General features: G+C 57.5%; 1 protein-coding gene across 1 annotated transcript in view; it reads left to right on the top strand.

The window, feature by feature from the left end:
- Positions 1-14,371, top strand: part of LOC142906746 (LIM and senescent cell antigen-like-containing domain protein 1) — a 42,122-nt gene extending 27,751 nt beyond the window's left edge. The window contains exons 6-11 of the mRNA XM_076055158.1: positions 1,840-1,989; positions 7,954-8,110; positions 9,049-9,141; positions 12,244-12,292; positions 12,818-12,893; positions 14,240-14,371. Coding sequence (XP_075911273.1) covers positions 1,840-1,989; positions 7,954-8,110; positions 9,049-9,141; positions 12,244-12,292; positions 12,818-12,893; positions 14,240-14,354 — 640 coding nt within the window. The 3' untranslated portion in view covers positions 14,355-14,371. The remainder of the gene's footprint in view (positions 1-1,839; positions 1,990-7,953; positions 8,111-9,048; positions 9,142-12,243; positions 12,293-12,817; positions 12,894-14,239) is intronic.
- Positions 14,372-20,695: the final 6,324 nt, after the last annotated feature.

The raw sequence follows: 20,695 nt of genomic DNA, 5'->3' as shown, positions 1-20,695 counted from the left end.
GCTGGCAGAAGCCGGCTTCGTGCGCTCTGACGGCATGTGGGAACACGCTTCACTCACGCTTCTCACACGCTTCTCACACGCTTCTCTCACGCTTCTCTCACGCGTCTCTCATGCTATCTCACGCTTCTCGTGCTGCCGCTGCCGCTCCACGCTGGCAGAAGCAGGCTTCGTGCGCTCTGACGGCAGGTGGGAGCACGCTTCACTCACGCTTCACTCACGCTTCTCTCACGCTTCTCCACGCTTCTCACACTCTTCTCTCACGCTTCTCACACGCTTCTCTCACGCTTCACTCACGCTTCTCTCACGCTTCTCTCATGCTTCACTCACGCTTCTCTCACGCTTCACTCACGCTTCTCTCACGCTTCTCTCACGCTCCACGCTGGCAGAAGCAGGCTTCGTGCGCTCTGACGGCAGGTGGGAGCACGCTTCACTCACGGTTCTCACACGCTTCTCACACGCTTCACTCACGCTTCTCACACGCTTCTCACACGCTTCTCACACGCTTCTCGTGCTGCCGCTGCCGCTCCACGCTGGCAGAAGCCGGCTTCGTGCGCTCTGACGGCAGGTGGGAACACGCTTCACTCACGCTTCTCACACGCTCCACACACGCTTCTCACACGCTTCTCACATGCTCCACACACGCTTCTCTCACGCTTCTCACACGCTTCTCACACGCTTCTCTCAAGCTTCTCACACGCTCCACACACGCTTCTCACAGGCCTCTCTCACGCTTCTCTCACGCTTCTCACACGCTTCTCTCACGCTTCACTCACGCTTTTCTCACGCTTCTCACACACTTCACTCACGCTTCACTCACGCTTCTCACACGCTTCTCTCACGCTTCACTCACGCTTTTCTCACGCTTCTCACACACTTCACTCACGCTTCACTCACGCTTCTCACACGCTTCTCTCACGCTTCTCACACGCTTCTCTCACGCTTCACTCACGCTTCTCACACGCTTCTCACACGCTTCTCTCACGCTTCTCTCACGCTTCTCTCACGCTTCACACACGCTTCTCTCACGCTTCACACACGCTTCTCTCACGCTTCACACACACTTCACACACGCTTCTCTCACGCTTCTCACACGCTTCTCTCACGCTTCTCACACGCTCCACACACGCTTCTCACACGCTTCTCACATGCTCCACACACGCTTCTCACACGCTTCTCACACGCTCCACACACGCTTCTCACACGCTTCTCACACGCTCCACACACGCTTCTCTCACGCTTCTCACACGCTTCTCACACGCTTCTCTCACGCTTCTCACACGCTCCACACACGCTTCTCACAGGCTTATCTCACGCTTCTCTCACGCTTCTCACACGCTTCTCTCACGCTTCACTCACGCTTTTCTCACGCTTCTCACACGCTTCACTCATGCTTCACTCATGCTTCACTCACGCTTCTCACACGCTTCTCACACGCTTCTCTCACGCTTCTCTCACGCTTCTCTCACGCTTCACACACGCTTCTCTCACGCTTCACACACGCTTCTCTCACGCTTCACACACACTTCACACACGCTTCTCTCACGCTTCTCACACGCTTCACACACGCTTCTCACACGCTTCTCTCACGCTTCTCTCACGCTTCTCGCACGCTTCTCTCACGCTTCTCGCACGCTTCTCTCACGCTTCTCGCTCGCTTCCCACACGCTTCCCTCTCGCTTCCCGCTCGCTTCCCGCTCGCTTCCCTCTCGCTTCCCGCTCGCTTCCCGCTCGCTTCCCTCTCGCCTCCCGCTCGCTTCCCTCTCGCTTCCCGCTCCTCCTGTTTTTCTCATCCCGGTTGCTTGTGCTCTAAGGTCTTGCCGGCCTCTGTTTTGCCGCCAGGAACCTTTGCCACGCGTGCGGCGAGGAGCACCGCTGGCAGCGCTCCCAGCGGTTCCGCTGCCACCGCTGCCACGGCTCCATCGACGAGGAGCCGCTCGTGGTGGGCGGCGATCCTCACCACGCCCACCACTTCAACTGCTCCCAGTGCGGGTGAGAACACACACACACACATACACACACATACATACACACACACACACCTACACACGTACACACACATACACACACACACCTACACACACACATACACACACACACACCTACACACACACACACCTACACACATACACCTACACACATACACACACGCACCTACACACACACACACACCTACACATACACGTGTATACATACACACACACGTACACACATACATACACACATACACACACATACACACACACGTACACACAGACACAAACAAAGATAAACAAAGATCCCCCATATAGCCTTAACAGACTGTAGGGGCAAGTGCTGTTCGCGAGCACTTATGAAGGCCGGAACGGTACACGAGGGGGTGGGTGGCCAACACCACGCCCGACCGCCTTTGTCTCCCTAGTGGCAATGTTTACACACCGCACCAGGTACTCATTTTTGAGGCTGAGTCGACCTAGGGGAGGCCCAGGACCGGTTCAGATAATCGTCACTGGTGTTGGCCGTGAGCTGGAATCGAACCCGGGTCGCCAGGTTCATAGTGCAGTGCGCTAACCGCTACACTATCGCTCCCCATCACACAGACACACACACGTACACACACACATACATACACACACACACACCTACACACACACCTACACACACATACACACATACACACACACACATACACACACCTACACACACACACGTACACACATACACACACACACGTGTACACACACACCTACACACATACACACATACACACACACACCTACACACACACATACACACACATACACACACACATACACACATACACACATACACACCTACACACATACACACACCTACACACACACACATACACACACACAGACACACACACATACACACACACATACACACACACCTACACACATACACACACCTATACACACACATACACACACCTACACACACACACACACGTACACACACACACACGTACACACACACACGTACACACACACACACGTACACACACACAGACACACACACACATACACAGACACACACATACATACACACACACATACATACACACACCTACACACACACACGTACACACACACACCTACACACACACCTACACACACGTACACACACACACGTACACACACACATACACACACACACCTACACACACACATGCACACACACACCTACACACACGTACACACACGTACACACACGTACACACACACGTACACACACATACAACAACAACAACAACCGCCATTCGCCACTAAGTGGCGGTGACGTCACCACGACGCTTGTGCCAGGCTATGTGCACCCTGAGGCCACGTGAAGTGTCGAACGCCCGCTGGCAGGAGGTCACGGGGCAGACCCAGGTGCCACGGGTCGACTGACTGAGATGACTGGCTGATGCACCACCTGTGCCCCCTACTGTGCCAACCTGCTGTGCTTTAGCCACCCGGCGCTCCGCTCGCTGTTGTGAGCGTCGCTCCTCCGCCCTCCGTTGTTGTTGGAGGGCGACTGCCTCCAACTGCCCAGTAGCATCCTTCACGAGCCTCCTCCACAGAGGCCGATCTTGACACCGCTGGTACCAGTCATCGGCAAGTCCACTCAGCTCCACGTCCTCCTGTACCACATCACTCCATCTCTTCTCTAGCCCGTGCCGCGCCCGCTTAGCCCCCTCAATCCGGCCAAACAAAAGCTGTTTCGGCATGCGGTGGCTGGGCATGCGGGCTACATGACCCAGCCATCGCAGCCTTGCCTGCCGGAGGAGCTCACCGATGGGACCCTGCCCAGATCTTTCAAGGATTTGTGAGCTCCTCACACAATCCAGTCTGGTTAAACCCAGGATGGATCGTAGGCAGGTCAGCCTAAATGTTTCTAACCGGCGAAGATGTTCCATTAGGGGGGTCCACGTTTCGCAAGCGTAGAGAAGGGAGGGAATGACCGTGGCCGAGAAGACCTGAAGCTTAGTGCGGAGCGACAGACCAGGTAGCTTCCACACAGCGTTACGCAACCGATGAAAAGATATTGCCGCTCGACTGATTCGGAGTGAGACCTCTGCTGTTAAACTGGAGCCAGTCATAAGCACACTGCCCAGGTATGGGAAACTCTCCACTCTCTCCACAACTGCCCCATCACCGATTGGGAGTTGTGGGGGTGGAGTGTCCGATGGTACAAAATACCCAGGCAGGTGCTTAGTTTTGGTGGGGCTGATGGTAAGGCCCCACCTCTTAGTGGCACGCTCCAGTCTCAGCAGCAGCGTCTCCAACTCCTCCTCTGACTGAGCAGCTATTACCAAGTCATCAGCATACATAACGTGGTTGAGCAATAGGGAGCCATCCCTTGACCGCACCCGGGCATCGATTAGCCTCCCATTATATCTGTACCATATGGAGATTCCCCCGGTACAGCTATTGAAGGCTTCACGAACTACGTGGTCAAAATAGATGTTAAATAATGTGGGAGCCAGAGGACATCCCTGTCGCACCCCAAGGTGTACAGGGAATGGCTCTGACTCCCGGCCACGTAGTTTTACCCGGGCCCGCTCACCATCATGAAGGTCCTTAATGATCGTGAGCAGAGGGTCAGGTACTCCAAAAGCACGAAGAATGACCCAGAGCCCAGGCCTACTGATGGTATCATAGGCCTTGACCAGGTCAATAAAGCAGAGATGTAGGTCTTGTTGGAATTCCCTACACCTCTGCTGTAGCAGACGGACAGAAAATATGGCATCTGTGCAGGACCGCCCTTTCCTGAAACCACACACACACCTACACACACACACACCTACACACACACACGTACACACACACACACACGTACACACCTACACACACACATACACACACATACACACACACACCTACACACACACACGTACACACACACACCCACACGTACACACGTACACACACCTACACATACACACACGTACACACACACACCTACACACACACGTACACACACGTACACACACACACACGTACACACACGTACACACACACATACACACACACACACGTACACACACACACACGTACACACACACACCTACACACACACACACGTACACACACACACATACACACACACGTACACACATACACCTACACACACGTACACACACGTACACACACACACGTACACACACACACACACACGTACACACACACATGTACACACACACACACATACACACGTACACACACACACGTACACACACACACACGTACACACACACACACACGTACACACACAGACACGTACACACACGTACACACGTACACACACACGTACACACGTACACACACACACACGTACACACACACGTACACACACACACACGTACACACACACACACGTACACACACACACACGTACACACACACGTACGCACACACGTGCACACACACACGTACACACACACACACGTACACACACACACACACGTATACACACACGTACACACAGACACACACACATAGACACACACACACGTACACACACACACGTACACACACGTACACGTACACACGTACACACGTACACACACACACGTACACACACACACGTACACACACGTACACACACACACACGTACACACACACACGTACACACACACACGTACACACACACACACGTACACACACACGTACACACCACACACACACGTACACACCACACACACACGTACACACACACACACGTACACACACACACGTACACACACACGTACACACACACACGTACACACCACACACACACACGTACACACCACACACACACGTACACACACACACACACGTACACACACACACACGTACACACACACACGTACACACACACACGTACACACACGTACACACACACACGTACACACACACACACATCGTACACACACACACGTACACACACGTACACACACGTACACACACACACGTACACACACGTACACACACACACACGTGTGTACGTGTGTGTGTGTGTATACGTGTGTGTGTGTGTACATGTGTGTGTGTACGTGTGTATGTGTACGTGTGTGTACGTGTGTGTGTGTATGTAATGGGGAGCGATAGTGCAGCGGTTAGCGGTACGCTGCGCTATGAACCTGGCAACCCGGGTTCGATTCCCGCTCACGGCCAACACCGGTGACGATTCTCTGAACCGGTCCCGAGCCTCCCTTAGGTCGACTTAGCATCAAATGAGTACCCGGTGCGGTGTGTAAACATCGCCACTAGGGAAACAAGGCCGGTCGGGCGTGGTGCTGACCACCCACCCCCTCGTGTACCGTTCCGGCCTTCGTAGGTGCTCGCTAACAGCACTTGCCCCTACAGTCTGTTAAGGCTATATGGGGTATCTTTGTATGTACGTGTGTGTGTGCCTGTGTGTGTGTGTACGTGTGTGTGTGTATGTATGCCGATGATTTGGTAATAGCTGCTCATTCACAGGAGGAGTTGGAGACGCTGCTGCTGAGACTGGAGCGTATCACTAAGAGATGGGGCCTTACCATCAGCCCCACCAAAACTAAGCACCTGCCTGGGTATTTTGTACCATCGGACACTCCACCCCCACAACTCCCAATCGGTGATGGGGCAGTTGTGGAGAGAGTGGAGAGTTTCCCATACCTGGGCAGTGTTCTTATGACCGGCTTCGGTTTGACAGCAGAGGTCTCACTCCGAATCAGTCGAGCGGCAATATCTTTTCATCGGTTGCGTAACGCTGTGTGGAAGCTACCTGGTCTGTCGCTCCACACTAAGCTTCAGGTCTTCTCGGCCACGGTCATTCCCTCCCTTCTCTACGCCTGCGAAACGTGGACCCCCCTAATGGAACTTCTTCGCCGGTTGGAAACATTTAGGCTGGCCTGCCTACGATCCGTCCTGGGTTTAACCAGGCTGGATTGTGTGAGGAGCTCACAACTCCTTGAAAGATCTGGGCAAGGTCCCATCGGTGAGCTCCTCCTGCAGGCAAGGCTGCGTTGGCTGGGTCATGTAGCCCGCATGCCCAGCCACCGCATGCCGAAACAGCTTTTGTTCGGCCAGATAGAGGGGGCTAAATGAGCGCGGCACGGGCTAGAGAAGAGATGGAGTGACGTGGTACAGGAGGACGTGGAGCTGAGTGGACTTGCCGATGACTGGTACCAGCAGTGTCAAGATCGGCCTCTGTGGAGGAGGCTCATGAAGGACGCTACTGGGCAGTTGGAGGCAGTCGCCCTCCAACAACAACGGAGGGCGGAGGAGCGACGCTCACAACAATGAGCAGAGCGCCGGGTGGCTAAAGCACAGCAGGTTGGCACAGTAGGGGGCACAGGTGGTGCATCAGCCACTCGTCTCAGTCAGTCGACCCGTGGCATCTGGGTCTGCCCCGTGACCTCCTGCCAGCGGGCGTTCGACACTTCACGTGGCCTCAAGGTGCACATGGCCTGGCACAAGCGTCGTGGTGACGTCACCGCCACTTAGTGGCGAATGGCGGTGGTTGTTGTTGTGTATGTATGTACGTGTGTGTGTATGTACGTGTGGTGGTGGTGGTGAGTGGTGGTGAGTGGTGATGAGCGGCGGTGGCGACTAGTGGTGTTGAGTATTGGTGAGTGGTGGTGGTGGGTGGTGGTGAGTGGCGACTGGTGGTGTTGAGTATTGGTGAGTGGTGGTGGTGGGTGGTGGTGAGTGGCGACTGGTGGTGTTGAGTATTGGTGAGTGGTGGTGGTGAGTGGTGGTGGTGAGTGGTGGTGGTGGTGGCGGTGATGAGCGGTGGTGGTGAGTGGTGTTGAGTGGTGGTGTTGAGTGGTGGTGAGTGGCGGTGGTGAGCGTTGGTGGTGAGCGTTGGTGGTGAGCGTTGGTGGTGAGCGTTGGTGGTGAGCGTTGGTGGTGAGCGTTGTTGGTGAGCGTTGGTGGTGAGCGTTGTTGGTGAGCGTTGGTGGTGAGCGTTGGTGGTGAGCGTGGCTCTTCTCCTCCCGGCAGCAAGGAGCTGAGTGCCGGTGCTGCCCGTGAGACCCCCGCCGCTGGGCTGCTGTGCCTGCCGTGCCACGACAAGAGCGCCGTGCCCATCTGTGCCGCCTGCCGCAGGCCGGTGGAAGAGCGAATCGTCAACGCACTGGGCAAGCAGTGGCACGTGGAGGTGGGTGGTGGTGGTGGTGGGGCTAATGGTAGCTGTGGTGGTGACGGTAGTGGTGGTGGTTGTGGTGATGATGGTAGTGGTGGTGGTGACGGTGGTGGTGGTGGTGGCGGTGGTGGCGGTGACGGTAGCGGTGGTGGTGGTGGTAGCGGTGGTGGTGACGGTGGTGGTGGTGGTGGCGGTGACGGTAGCGGTGGTGGTGGTGGCGGTGGTGACGGTGGTGGTGGCGGTGGTGACGGTGGTGGTGGCGGTGGTGACGGTGGTTGTGGCGGTGGTGACAATGGCTGTGGTGGTGGTGGCGGTGGCGGTGGTGGTGGAAGTGGCGGTGACGGTGGTGACGGTGGTGGTGACGGTGGTGGTGGTGACGGTGGTGGTGACGCTAGCGGTGGCGGTGGTGTTGGTGACGCTAGCGGTGGTGACGGTGGTGGTGGTGACGGTGGTGGTGGTGACACTAGCGGTGGTGGTGGTGGTGACGTTTGCGGTGGTGGTGGTGACGGTAGCGGTGGTGGTGGAGGCGGTGGTGACGGTGGTGGCGGTGGAACTGAGCCCACAGTGACTCCCCCCCCCCCCCTCTGTTTGCACCACGGCCGTAGCGAAACGTCCACGGTTCAAGTCAAAAAACAACAAAACAACAAAACAACAATTTAATATCCGTGGCCGCGAAAGCTCACGAGCTGGCGATGCGTTCGGAGCGACGCGGGGGGTGCCTCCTCCCTCCCCTAGGTCGACTCGGCCTCAACTGAGTGCCTGGTAAGCGGCCGGGCGTAATCGCCGGCCAACCCACGCCACGCCCCCATCGACCGCCAGGGTTGCCGGCCTTCGCCGCCGCCGCCGCCGCCGCCGCCGCTCGCTCACGGCACTTGCCCCGACGGTGTGGCGGAGGCTACGTGGGTGACCTTTGCATTTGCCTTTGTCCGCGGCGTTGTGTGTGCTCGGGGCAGCACTTCGTGTGCGCCAGGTGTGAGAAGCCGTTCTTTGGCACGCGTCACTACGAGCGGAGGGGGCTGGCGTACTGCGAGACTCACTACAACCAGGTGAGTCGATCGCCAGGTGAGACTCGCTACAGCCAGGTGAGACTCACTACAACCAGGTGAGTCGATCGCCAGGTGAGACTCACTACAACCAGGTGAGACTCACTACAACCAGGTGAGTCAATCGCCAGGTGAGTCTCACCACAGCCAGGTGAGACTCACTACAACCAGGTGAGTCAATCGCCAGGTGAGACTCACTACAGTCAGGTGAGACTCACTACAACCAGGTGAGACGCTCGCCAGGTGAGTCTCACTACAACCAGGTGAGTCGATCGCCAGGTGAGTCTCACTACAACCAGGTGAGGTGATCGCCAGGTGAGTCTCACTATAACCAGGTGAGTCTCACTACAGCCAGCTGAGACTCACCACAACCAGGTGAGTCTCACCACAGCCAGGTGAGACTCACTACAGCCAGGTGAGACGCTCGCCAGGTGAGACTCACTGCAGCCAGGTGAGTCGATCGCCAGGTGAGACTCACTACAGTCAGGTGAGGCTCACTACAGCCAGGTGAGATGATTGCCAGGTGAGACTCACTACAACCAGGTGAGGTGATCGCCAGGTGAGTCTCACTATAACCAGGTGAGTCTCACTACAGCCAGCTGAGACTCACCACAACCAGGTGAGTCTCACCACAGCCAGGTGAGACTCACTACAGCCAGGTGAGACGCTCGCCAGGTGAGACTCACTGCAGCCAGGTGAGTCGATCGCCAGGTGAGACTCACTACAGCCAGGTGAGTCGATCGCCAGGTGAGACTCACTACAACCAGGTGAGATGATCGCCAGGTGAGACTCACTACAACCAGGTGAGGTGATCGCCAGGTGAGTCTCACTATAACCAGGTGAGTCTCACTACAGCCAGCTGAGACTCACCACAACCAGGTGAGTCTCACCACAGCCAGGTGAGACTCACTACAGCCAGGTGAGACGCTTGCCAGGTGAGACTCACTGCAGCCAGGTGAGACACTACAGCCAGGTGAGTCTCACTACAGCCAGGTGAGTCTCACTACAGCCAGGTGAGACTCACTACAACCAGGTGAGTCGATCGCCAGGTGAGACTCACTACAACCAGGTGAGATGATCGCCAGGTGAGACTCACTACAGCCAGGTGAGATGATCGCCAGGTGAGTCTCACTATAACCAGGTGAGTCTCACTACAGCCAGCTGAGACTCACCACAACCAGGTGAGTCTCACCACAGCCAGGTGAGACTCACTACAGCCAGGTGAGACTCACTACAGCCAGGTGAGACTCACTACAGCCAGGTGAGTCTCACTACAGCCAGGTGAGACTCACTACAGCCAGGTGAGTCTCACTACAGCCAGGTGAGACGATCGCCAGGTGAGACTCACTACAACCAGGTGAGACTCACTACAGCCAGGTGAGTCTCACTACAGCCAGCTGAGACTCACCACAACCAGGTGAGCCTCACCACAGCCAGGTGAGACACACTACAGCCAGGTGAGACTCACTACAACCAGGTGAGACTCACTACAGCCAGGTGAGTCTCACTACAGCCAGGTGAGACGATCGCCAGGTGAGACTCACTACAACCAGGTGAGACTCACTACAGCCAGGTGAGTCTCACTACAGCCAGGTGAGTCTCACTACAGCCAGGTGAGTCTCACTACAGCCAGGTGAGACTCACCTGGCTGTAGTGAGACTCACTACAGCCATGCAGTGTAGTAGTATATAATGTAGTGTAGTAGTATATAGTAGTGTAGTAGTATTTAGTGGTGTAGTAGTATATAGTGGTGTAGTAGTATATCATGTAGTGTAGTAGTATATAATGTGGTATAGTAGTATATTGTGTCGTGTAGTAGTATATAGTAGTGTAGTAGTGTATAGTGTAGTGTAGTAGTATATAATGTAGTGTAGTAGTATATAGTGTAGTGTAGTAGTGTATAGTAGTGTAGTAGTGTATAGTGTAGTGTAGTAGTGTATAGTAGTGTAGTAGTGTATAGTGTAGTGTAGTAGTGTATAATGTAGTGTAGTAGTATATAATGTAGTGTAGTAGTATATAATGTACTGTAGTAGTATATAGTAGTGTAGTAGTATATAGTAGTGTAGTAGTATATAATGTAGTGTAGTAGTATATAGTAGTGTAGTAGTATATAGTAGTGTAGTAGTATATAGTGGTGAAGTAGTATATCATGTAGTATAGTAGTATATAGTAGTGTAGTAGTATATAGTAGTGTAGTAGTATATAGTAGTGTAGTAGTATATAATGTAGTGTGGTATATAGTAGTGTAGTAGTATATAATGTAGTGTAGTAGTATATAGTAGTGTAGTAGTATTTAGTAGTATAAAGTATTGTAGTAGTATATAATGTAGTGTAGTATATAATTTAGTGTAGTTGTATATAATGTAGTGTAGTAGTATATAATGTAGTGTAGTAGTATATAATGTGGAGTGGTATATAGTAGCGTAGTAGTTTATAATGTAGTGTAGTAGTATATAGTAGCGTAGTAGTGTAGTAGTATATAGTAGTGTAGTAGTATATCATGTAGTGTAGTAGTGTATAATGTCGTGTAGTATGGGCCTCCCCTAGTTCGACTCTGCCTGAAATGAGTCACCTGGTGCGGTTTGTCATAAACAGCGCCAACTGGGGAGACAAAGGCGGCCGGGCGTGGTGCTGGCCACCCACCCCCTCGTGTGCCACAGTGCCGGTAGCCTTCACAGGTGCTGCTCGCTAACAGCACTTGCCCCTACAGTCTGTTAGAGGCTACACGGGGGACCTTTGTCTGTGTGTCTATAGGTGCTGCTCGCTAACAGCACTTGCCCCTACAGCCTGTTAGAGGCTACACGGGGGACCTTTGTCTGTGTGTCTATAGGTGCTGCTCGCTAACAGCACTTGCCCCTACAGCCTGCTAGAGGCTACACGGGGGACCTTTGTCTGTGTGTCTACAGCTGCTGCTCGCTACTCACAGCACTTGCCCCCACAGCCTGTTAGAGGCTACACGGCGGACCTTTGTCTGTGTGTCTACAGCTGCTGCTCGCTACTCACAGCACTTGCCCCTATAGCCCTGTTAGAGGCTACACGGGGGACCTTTGTTTTTGTAGGTGGGGGGTGAGGGCTACTCACGTGAGAGGTTGTGTCTGCCCACAGATGTTTGGAGATGTCTGCTACCACTGCAACCACGTCATCGGAGGGGATGGTGAGCCAGCGTCAGAACACCATCGTCATCATCGTCATCATCGTCATCATCATCGTCATCGTCGTCATCATCGTCATCATCGTCATCGTCATCATCGTCATCATCGTCATCGTCGTCATCATCGTCGCCACTGTGACTACCATCAACAGGATCGTCCCCGCGCGTGTCACTGCATGTCTCAATGTCACCGTGGGTTTTACCGAATGTCTCTGCATGTCTCAATATCTCCGTGTGTCTCCACGTGTCACAATGTCCCCGTGTTTCTCCATGTATCTCCGCGTGTCTCTGCGTGTCTCAATGTCCCCGTGTGTCCCCGTGTATCTCCGCGTGTCTCTGAGTGTCCCAATATCTCCGCGTATCTCTACGTGTCACAATGTCCCCGTGTTTCTCCGCGTGTCTCAGCATGTCTCAATGTTCCCGTGTGTCCCCGTGTGTCTCCGCGTGTCTCCGTGTCCCCATGTGTCTCAGTGTCCCCGCGTGTCTAACACGTGTCTCAATGTCCCCGCGTGTCTCCGCGTGTCTCAGTCGTGTCTGCGCTTAACAAGGCCTGGTGCATCTCCTGCTTCTGCTGCTCCACGTGTAGCACCCGGCTCACACTCAAGTAAGAGCCTCACGTCATCAGCAGCATCGCCATCAACATCGTCGCCATCAACATCGTCGCCATCAACATCGTCACCATCATAGCAAACGTCATCAGCTTGCTCGCTCCGTCTTCTGGGTGGGCGTTGAATTAACAGCTCCTGACTGTGCCCAGCGATTCCTAGCACCCCCTGTCCATTCACCATGCCAGCCGATGCCACACACAGAGGTCCACAGGCCGACACAGAGACCCACAGGCTGATACAGAGGCCCACGGACTCACAGAAGTCCACGGGCTCACACAGAATCCCACGACCTCACACAGAGGCCCACGGACTCACACAGAGGTCCACGGGCTCACACAGAGGCCTACGGGCTCACATAGAGGCCTATGGACTCACACAGTGGCCTACGGGCTCACACAGAGGCCCACGGACTCACAGAGGTCCACAGGCCGACACAGAGACCCACAGGCCGATACAAAGGCCCACGGACTCACAGAGGCCCACAGGCTCACAGAGAGGCCCACAACCGCACACAGAAGCCCACGGGCTCACACAAAGGCCCACGGGCTCACACAGAGACCCACGGGCTTACACAGAGTCCCACGACCTCACACAGAGTCCCACGACCTCACAAGAGGCCCACGGGCTCACACAGAGGCCCACGGACTCACACAGTGGCCCACGGGCTCACATAGAGGCCCACGACCTCACACAGAGGCCCACGACCTCACAAGAGGCCCACGGGCTCACACAGAGGCCCACGGACTCACACAGTGGCCCACGGGCTCACATAGAGGCCCACGACCTCACACAGAGGCCCACGGGCTCACACAAAGCCCCACGGGCTCACACAGAGGCCCACGACCTCACACAGGGGCCCACGAGCTCACACAAAGCCCCACGGGCTCATACAGAGGCCCACGGGCTCAGACAGAGGCTCACGGGCTCACACAGAGGCCCACGGGCTCACACAGAGGCCCACGGGCTCATACAGAGGCCCACGGGCTCACACAGAGGCCCACCGGCTCACACAGGTTAACTGATGCGGTGTGTAAACTTCGCCACTGGGGAGACAAAGGTGGCCGGGCGTGGTGTTGGCCACCCACCCCCTCGTGTGCCACAGTGCCGGTAGCCTTCATAGGTGCTGCAACAGTCTGTTAAGGCTTTACGGGGGGTGGTTGGGGGGGTCTTTGTCTCGTGTGGGTAGCAGTAGCACAGTGGTTGGTGGTTTGAGTCCCGCTCACGGCCACTGGTGGCAAATAAACCCATGGCAAACCCTCGCCACGGCACTTGCCCGGTGCGGCCTGTTCAGAAGCCTTACATGGGGGGGGGCGGGGGGGGGGCGATCTTTGTCTCTGTGCAGGAACCGCTTTGTGGAGTTCGACATGAAGCCCGTGTGCAAGCGCTGCTACGAGAAGTTCCCCCTCGAGATGAAGAAACGCCTCAAGCGCCTCTCACGCATGGCCGTGACCAAGTGACGCGACGTTGGGAAGGGGGAGGGGGGGCGACAAGATGGCTGACGAGGGGGGCGACAAGATGGCTGACGAGGGGGGCGACAAGATGCCTGACGAGGGGGGTGACAAGATGGCTGACGAGGGGGGGTGACAAGATGGCTGACGAGGGGGGTGACAAGATGGCTGACAAGGGGGGCGACAAGATGGCTGACGAGGGAGGCGACAAGATGGCTGACGAGGGAGGTGACAAGATGGCTGATGAGGGGGGTGACAAGATGGCTGACGAGGGGGGCGACAAGATGGCTGACGAGGGGGGCGACAAGATGGCTGACGAGGGGGGGTGACAAGATGGCTGACGAGGGGGGCGACAAGATGGCTGACGAGGGGCGTGACAAGATGGCTGACGAGGAGGGCGACAAGATGGCTGACGAGGGGGGGTGACAAGATGGCTGACAAGGGGGGCGACAAGATTGCTGACGAGGGGGGCGACAAGATGGCTGACGAGGGGGGCGACAAGATGGCTGACGAGGGGGGTGACAAGATGGCTGACGAGGGGGGTGACAAGATGGTTGACGAGGGGGGCGACAAGATGGCTGACGAGGGGGGTGACAAGATGGCTGACGAGGGGGGTGACAAGATGGCTGACGAGGGGTGACAAGATGGCTGACAAGGGGGGTGACAAGATGGCTGACGAGGGGGGCGACAAGATGGCTGACGAGGGGGTGACAAGATGGCTGACGAGGGAGGTGACAAGATGGCTGACGAGGGGGGCGACAAGATGGCTGACAAGGGGGGTGACAAGATGGCTGACGAGGGGGGTGACAAGATGGCTGACGAGGGGGGTGACAAGATGGCTGACGAGGGGGGTGACAAGATGGCTGACGAGGGGGGCGACAAGATGGCTGACGAGGGGGGCGACAAGATGGCTGACGAGGGGGGCGACAAGATGGCTGACGAGGGGGGTGACAAGATGGCTGACGAGGGGGGTGACAAGATGGTTGACGAGGGGGGCGACAAGATGGCTGACGAGGGGGGTGACAAGATGGCTGACGAGGGGGGTGACAAGATGGCTGACGAGGGGTGACAAGATGGCTGACAAGGGGGGTGACAAGATGGCTGACGAGGGGGGCGACAAGATGGCTGACGAGGGGGGCGACAAGATGGCTGACAAGGGGGTGACAAGATGGCTGACGAGGGAGGTGACAAGATGGCTGACGAGGGGGGCGACAAGATGGCTGACAAGGGGGGTGACAAGATGGCTGACGAGGGGGGTGACAAGATGGCTGACGAGGGGGGCGACAAGATGGCTGACGAGGGGGGTGACAAGATGGCTGACGAGGGGGGCGACAAGATGGCTGACGAGGGGGGCGACAAGATGGCTGACGAGGGGGGCGACAAGATGGCTGACGAGGGGGGTGACAAGATGGCTGACGAGGGGGGTGACAAGATGGTTGACGAGGGGGGCGACAAGATGGCTGACGAGGGGGGTGACAAGATGGCTGACGAGGGGGGTGACAAGATGGCTGACGAGGGGTGACAAGATGGCTGACAAGGGGGGTGACAAGATGGCTGACGAGGGGGGCGACAAGATGGCTGACGAGGGGGGCGACAAGATGGCTGACAAGGGGGTGACAAGATGGCTGACGAGGGAGGTGACAAGATGGCTGACGAGGGGGGCGACAAGATGGCTGACAAGGGGGGTGACAAGATGGCTGACGAGGGGGGTGACAAGATGGCTGACGAGGGGGGCGACAAGATGGCTGACGAGGGGGGTGACAAGATGGCTGACGAGGGGGGCGACAAGATGGCTGACGAGGGGGGCGACAAGATGGCTGACGAGGGGGGCGACAAGATGGCTGACGAGGGGGGTGACAAGATGGCTGACGAGGGGGGTGACAAGATGGTTGACGAGGGGGGCGACAAGATGGCTGACGAGGGGGGTGACAAGATGGCTGACGAGGGGGGTGACAAGATGGCTGACGAGGGGTGACAAGATGGCTGACAAGGGGGGTGACAAGATGGCTGACGAGGGGGGCGACAAGATGGCTGACGAGGGGGGCGACAAGATGGCTGACAAGGGGGTGACAAGATGGCTGACGAGGGAGGTGACAAGATGGCTGACGAGGGGGGCGACAAGATGGCTGACAAGGGGGGTGACAAGATGGCTGACGAGGGGGGTGACAAGATGGCTGACGAGGGGGGCGACAAGATGGCTGACGAGGGGGGTGACAAGATGGCTGACGAGGGGGGCGACAAGATGGCTGACGAGGGGGGCGACAAGATGGCTGACGAGGGGGGCGACAAGATGGCTGACGAGGGGGGTGACAAGATGGCTGACGAGGGGGGTGACAAGATGGTTGACGAGGGGGGCGACAAGATGGCTGACGAGGGGGGTGACAAGATGGCTGACGAGGGGGGTGACAAGATGGCTGACGAGGGGTGACAAGATGGCTGACAAGGGGGGTGACAAGATGGCTGACGAGGGGGGCGACAAGATGGCTGACGAGGGGGGCGACAAGATGGCTGACAAGGGGGTGACAAGATGGCTGACGAGGGAGGTGACAAGATGGCTGACGAGGGGGGCGACAAGATGGCTGACAAGGGGGGTGACAAGATGGCTGACGAGGGGGGTGACAAGATGGCTGACGAGGGGGGCGACAAGATGGCTGACGAGGGGGGTGACAAGATGGCTGACAAGGGGGCGACAAGATGGCTGACAAGGGGGCGACAAGATGGCTGACGAGGGGGGTGACAAGATGACTGACGAGGGGGGCGACAAGATGTCTGACGAGGGGGGCGACAAGATGGCTGACGAGGGGCGTGACAAGATGGCTGATAAGGGGGGCGACAAGATGGCTGACGAGGGGGGCGACAAGATGGCTGACGAGGGGGGCGACAAGATGGCTGACGAGGGGGGCGACAAGATGGCTGACGAGGGGGGTGACAAGATGGCTGACGAGGGGGGTGACAAGATGGCTGACGAGGGGTGACAAGATGGCTGACAAGGGGGTGACAAGATGGCTGACAAGGGGGGTGACAAGATGGCTGACGAGGGGGGCGACAAGATGGCTGACGAGGGGGGCGACAAGATGGCTGACAAGGGGGTGACAAGATGGCTGACGAGGGAGGTGACAAGATGGCTGACGAGGGGGGCGACAATATGGCTGACGAGGGGGGTGACAAGATGGCTGACGAGGGAGGCGACAAGATGGCTGACGAGGGAGGCGACAAGATGGCTGACGAGGAGGGTGACAAGATGGTTGACGAGGGGGGCGACAAGATGGCTGACGAGGGGGGCGACAAGATGGCTGACGAGGGGGGACGACAAGATGGCTGACGAGGGGGGCGACAAGATGGCTGACGAGGGGGGCGACAAGATGGCTGACGAGGGGGGTGACAAGATGGTTGACGAGGGAGGCGACAAGATGGCTGACGAGGGGGGCGACAAGATGGCTGACGAGGGGGGCGACAAGATGGCTGATGAGGAGGGCGACAAGATGGCTGACGAGGGGGGTGACAAGATGGCTGACGAGGGGGGTGACAAGATGGCTGACGAGGGAGGCGACAAGATGGCTGACGAGGGGGGCGACAAGATGGCTGACGAGGGGGGTGACAAGATGGCTGACGAGGAGGTCGACAAGATGGCTGACGAGGGGGGCGACAAGATGGCTGACGAGGGGGGTGACAAGATGGCTGACGAGGGGGGGTGACAAGATGGCTGACGAGGGGGGCGACATGATGGCTGACGAGGGGGGCGACAAGATGGCTGACGAGGGGGACGACAAGATGGCTGACGAGGGGGGCGACAAGATGGCTGACGAGGGGGGTGACAAGATGGCTGACGAGGAGGGCGACAAGATGGCTGACGAGGGGGGTGACAAGATGGCTGACGAGGGGGGCGACAAGATGGCTGATGAGGGAGTGACAAGATGGCTGACGAGGGGCGCGACAAGATGGCTGATGAGGGGGGCGACAAGATGGCTGACGAGGGGGGCGACAAGATGGCTGACGAGGGGGGGTGACAAGATGGCTGACGAGGGGGACGACAAGATGGCTGACGAGGGGGGCGACAAGATGGCTGACGAGGGGGACGACAAGATGGTTGACGAGGGGGGCGACAAGATGGCTGACGAGGGAGGCGACAAGATGGCTGACGTGGGGGGCGACAAGATGGATGACGAGGGGGGCGACAAGATGGCTGACGAGGGGGGGTGACAAGATGGCTGACGAGGGGGGTGACAAGATGGCTGACGAGGGGGGCGACAAGATGGCTGACGAGGGGGGTGACAAGATGGCTGACGAGGGGGGCGACAAGATGGCTGACGAGGGGGGTGACAAGATGGTTGACGAGGGAGGCGACAAGATGGCTGACGAGGGGGTGACAAGATGGCTGACGAGGGAGGTGACAAGATGGCTGACGAGGGGGGCGACAAGATGGCTGACAAGGGGGGTGACAAGATGGCTGACGAGGGGGGTGACAAGATGGCTGACGAGGGGGGCGACAAGATGGCTGACGAGGGGGGTGACAAGATGGCTGACGAGGGGGGCGACAAGATGGCTGACGAGGGGGGCGACAAGATGGCTGACGAGGGGGGCGACAAGATGGCTGACGAGGGGGGTGACAAGATGGCTGACGAGGGGGGTGACAAGATGGTTGACGAGGGGGGCGACAAGATGGCTGACGAGGGGGGTGACAAGATGGCTGACGAGGGGGGTGACAAGATGGCTGACGAGGGGTGACAAGATGGCTGACAAGGGGGGTGACAAGATGGCTGACGAGGGGGGCGACAAGATGGCTGACGAGGGGGGCGACAAGATGGCTGACAAGGGGGTGACAAGATGGCTGACGAGGGAGGTGACAAGATGGCTGACGAGGGGGGCGACAAGATGGCTGACAAGGGGGGTGACAAGATGGCTGACGAGGGGGGTGACAAGATGGCTGACGAGGGGGGCGACAAGATGGCTGACGAGGGGGGTGACAAGATGGCTGACGAGGGGGGCGACAAGATGGCTGACGAGGGGGGCGACAAGATGGCTGACGAGGGGGGCGACAAGATGGCTGACGAGGGGGGTGACAAGATGGCTGACGAGGGGGGTGACAAGATGGTTGACGAGGGGGGCGACAAGATGGCTGACGAGGGGGGTGACAAGATGGCTGACGAGGGGGGTGACAAGATGGCTGACGAGGGGTGACAAGATGGCTGACAAGGGGGGTGACAAGATGGCTGACGAGGGGGGCGACAAGATGGCTGACGAGGGGGGCGACAAGATGGCTGACAAGGGGGTGACAAGATGGCTGACGAGGGAGGTGACAAGATGGCTGACGAGGGGGGCGACAAGATGGCTGACAAGGGGGGTGACAAGATGGCTGACGAGGGGGGTGACAAGATGGCTGACGAGGGGGGCGACAAGATGGCTGACGAGGGGGGTGACAAGATGGCTGACGAGGGGGGCGACAAGATGGCTGACGAGGGGGGCGACAAGATGGCTGACGAGGGGGGCGACAAGATGGCTGACGAGGGGGGTGACAAGATGGCTGACGAGGGGGGTGACAAGATGGTTGACGAGGGGGGCGACAAGATGGCTGACGAGGGGGGTGACAAGATGGCTGACGAGGGGGGTGACAAGATGGCTGACGAGGGGTGACAAGATGGCTGACAAGGGGGGTGACAAGATGGCTGACGAGGGGGGCGACAAGATGGCTGACGAGGGGGGCGACAAGATGGCTGACAAGGGGGTGACAAGATGGCTGACGAGGGAGGTGACAAGATGGCTGACGAGGGGGGCGACAAGATGGCTGACAAGGGGGGTGACAAGATGGCTGACGAGGGGGGTGACAAGATGGCTGACGAGGGGGGCGACAAGATGGCTGACGAGGGGGGTGACAAGATGGCTGACGAGGGGGGCGACAAGATGGCTGACGAGGGGGGCGACAAGATGGCTGACGAGGGGGGCGACAAGATGGCTGACGAGGGGGGTGACAAGATGGCTGACGAGGGGGGTGACAAGATGGTTGACGAGGGGGGCGACAAGATGGCTGACGAGGGGGGTGACAAGATGGCTGACGAGGGGGGTGACAAGATGGCTGACGAGGGGTGACAAGATGGCTGACAAGGGGGGTGACAAGATGGCTGACGAGGGGGGCGACAAGATGGCTGACGAGGGGGGCGACAAGATGGCTGACAAGGGGGTGACAAGATGGCTGACGAGGGAGGTGACAAGATGGCTGACGAGGGGGGCGACAAGATGGCTGACAAGGGGGGTGACAAGATGGCTGACGAGGGGGGTGACAAGATGGCTGACGAGGGGGGCGACAAGATGGCTGACGAGGGGGGTGACAAGATGGCTGACAAGGGGGCGACAAG

The sequence above is a fragment of the Petromyzon marinus genome, chromosome 70 (genome assembly GCF_048934315.1).
Source record: "Petromyzon marinus isolate PM22_M1 ecotype Great Lakes invasive population chromosome 70, UKy_Petmar_22M1.pri1.0, whole genome shotgun sequence".
Lineage (NCBI taxonomy): Eukaryota > Metazoa > Chordata > Hyperoartia > Petromyzontiformes > Petromyzontidae > Petromyzon > Petromyzon marinus.
This window is presented reverse-complemented; position numbering and strand designations above follow the sequence as displayed.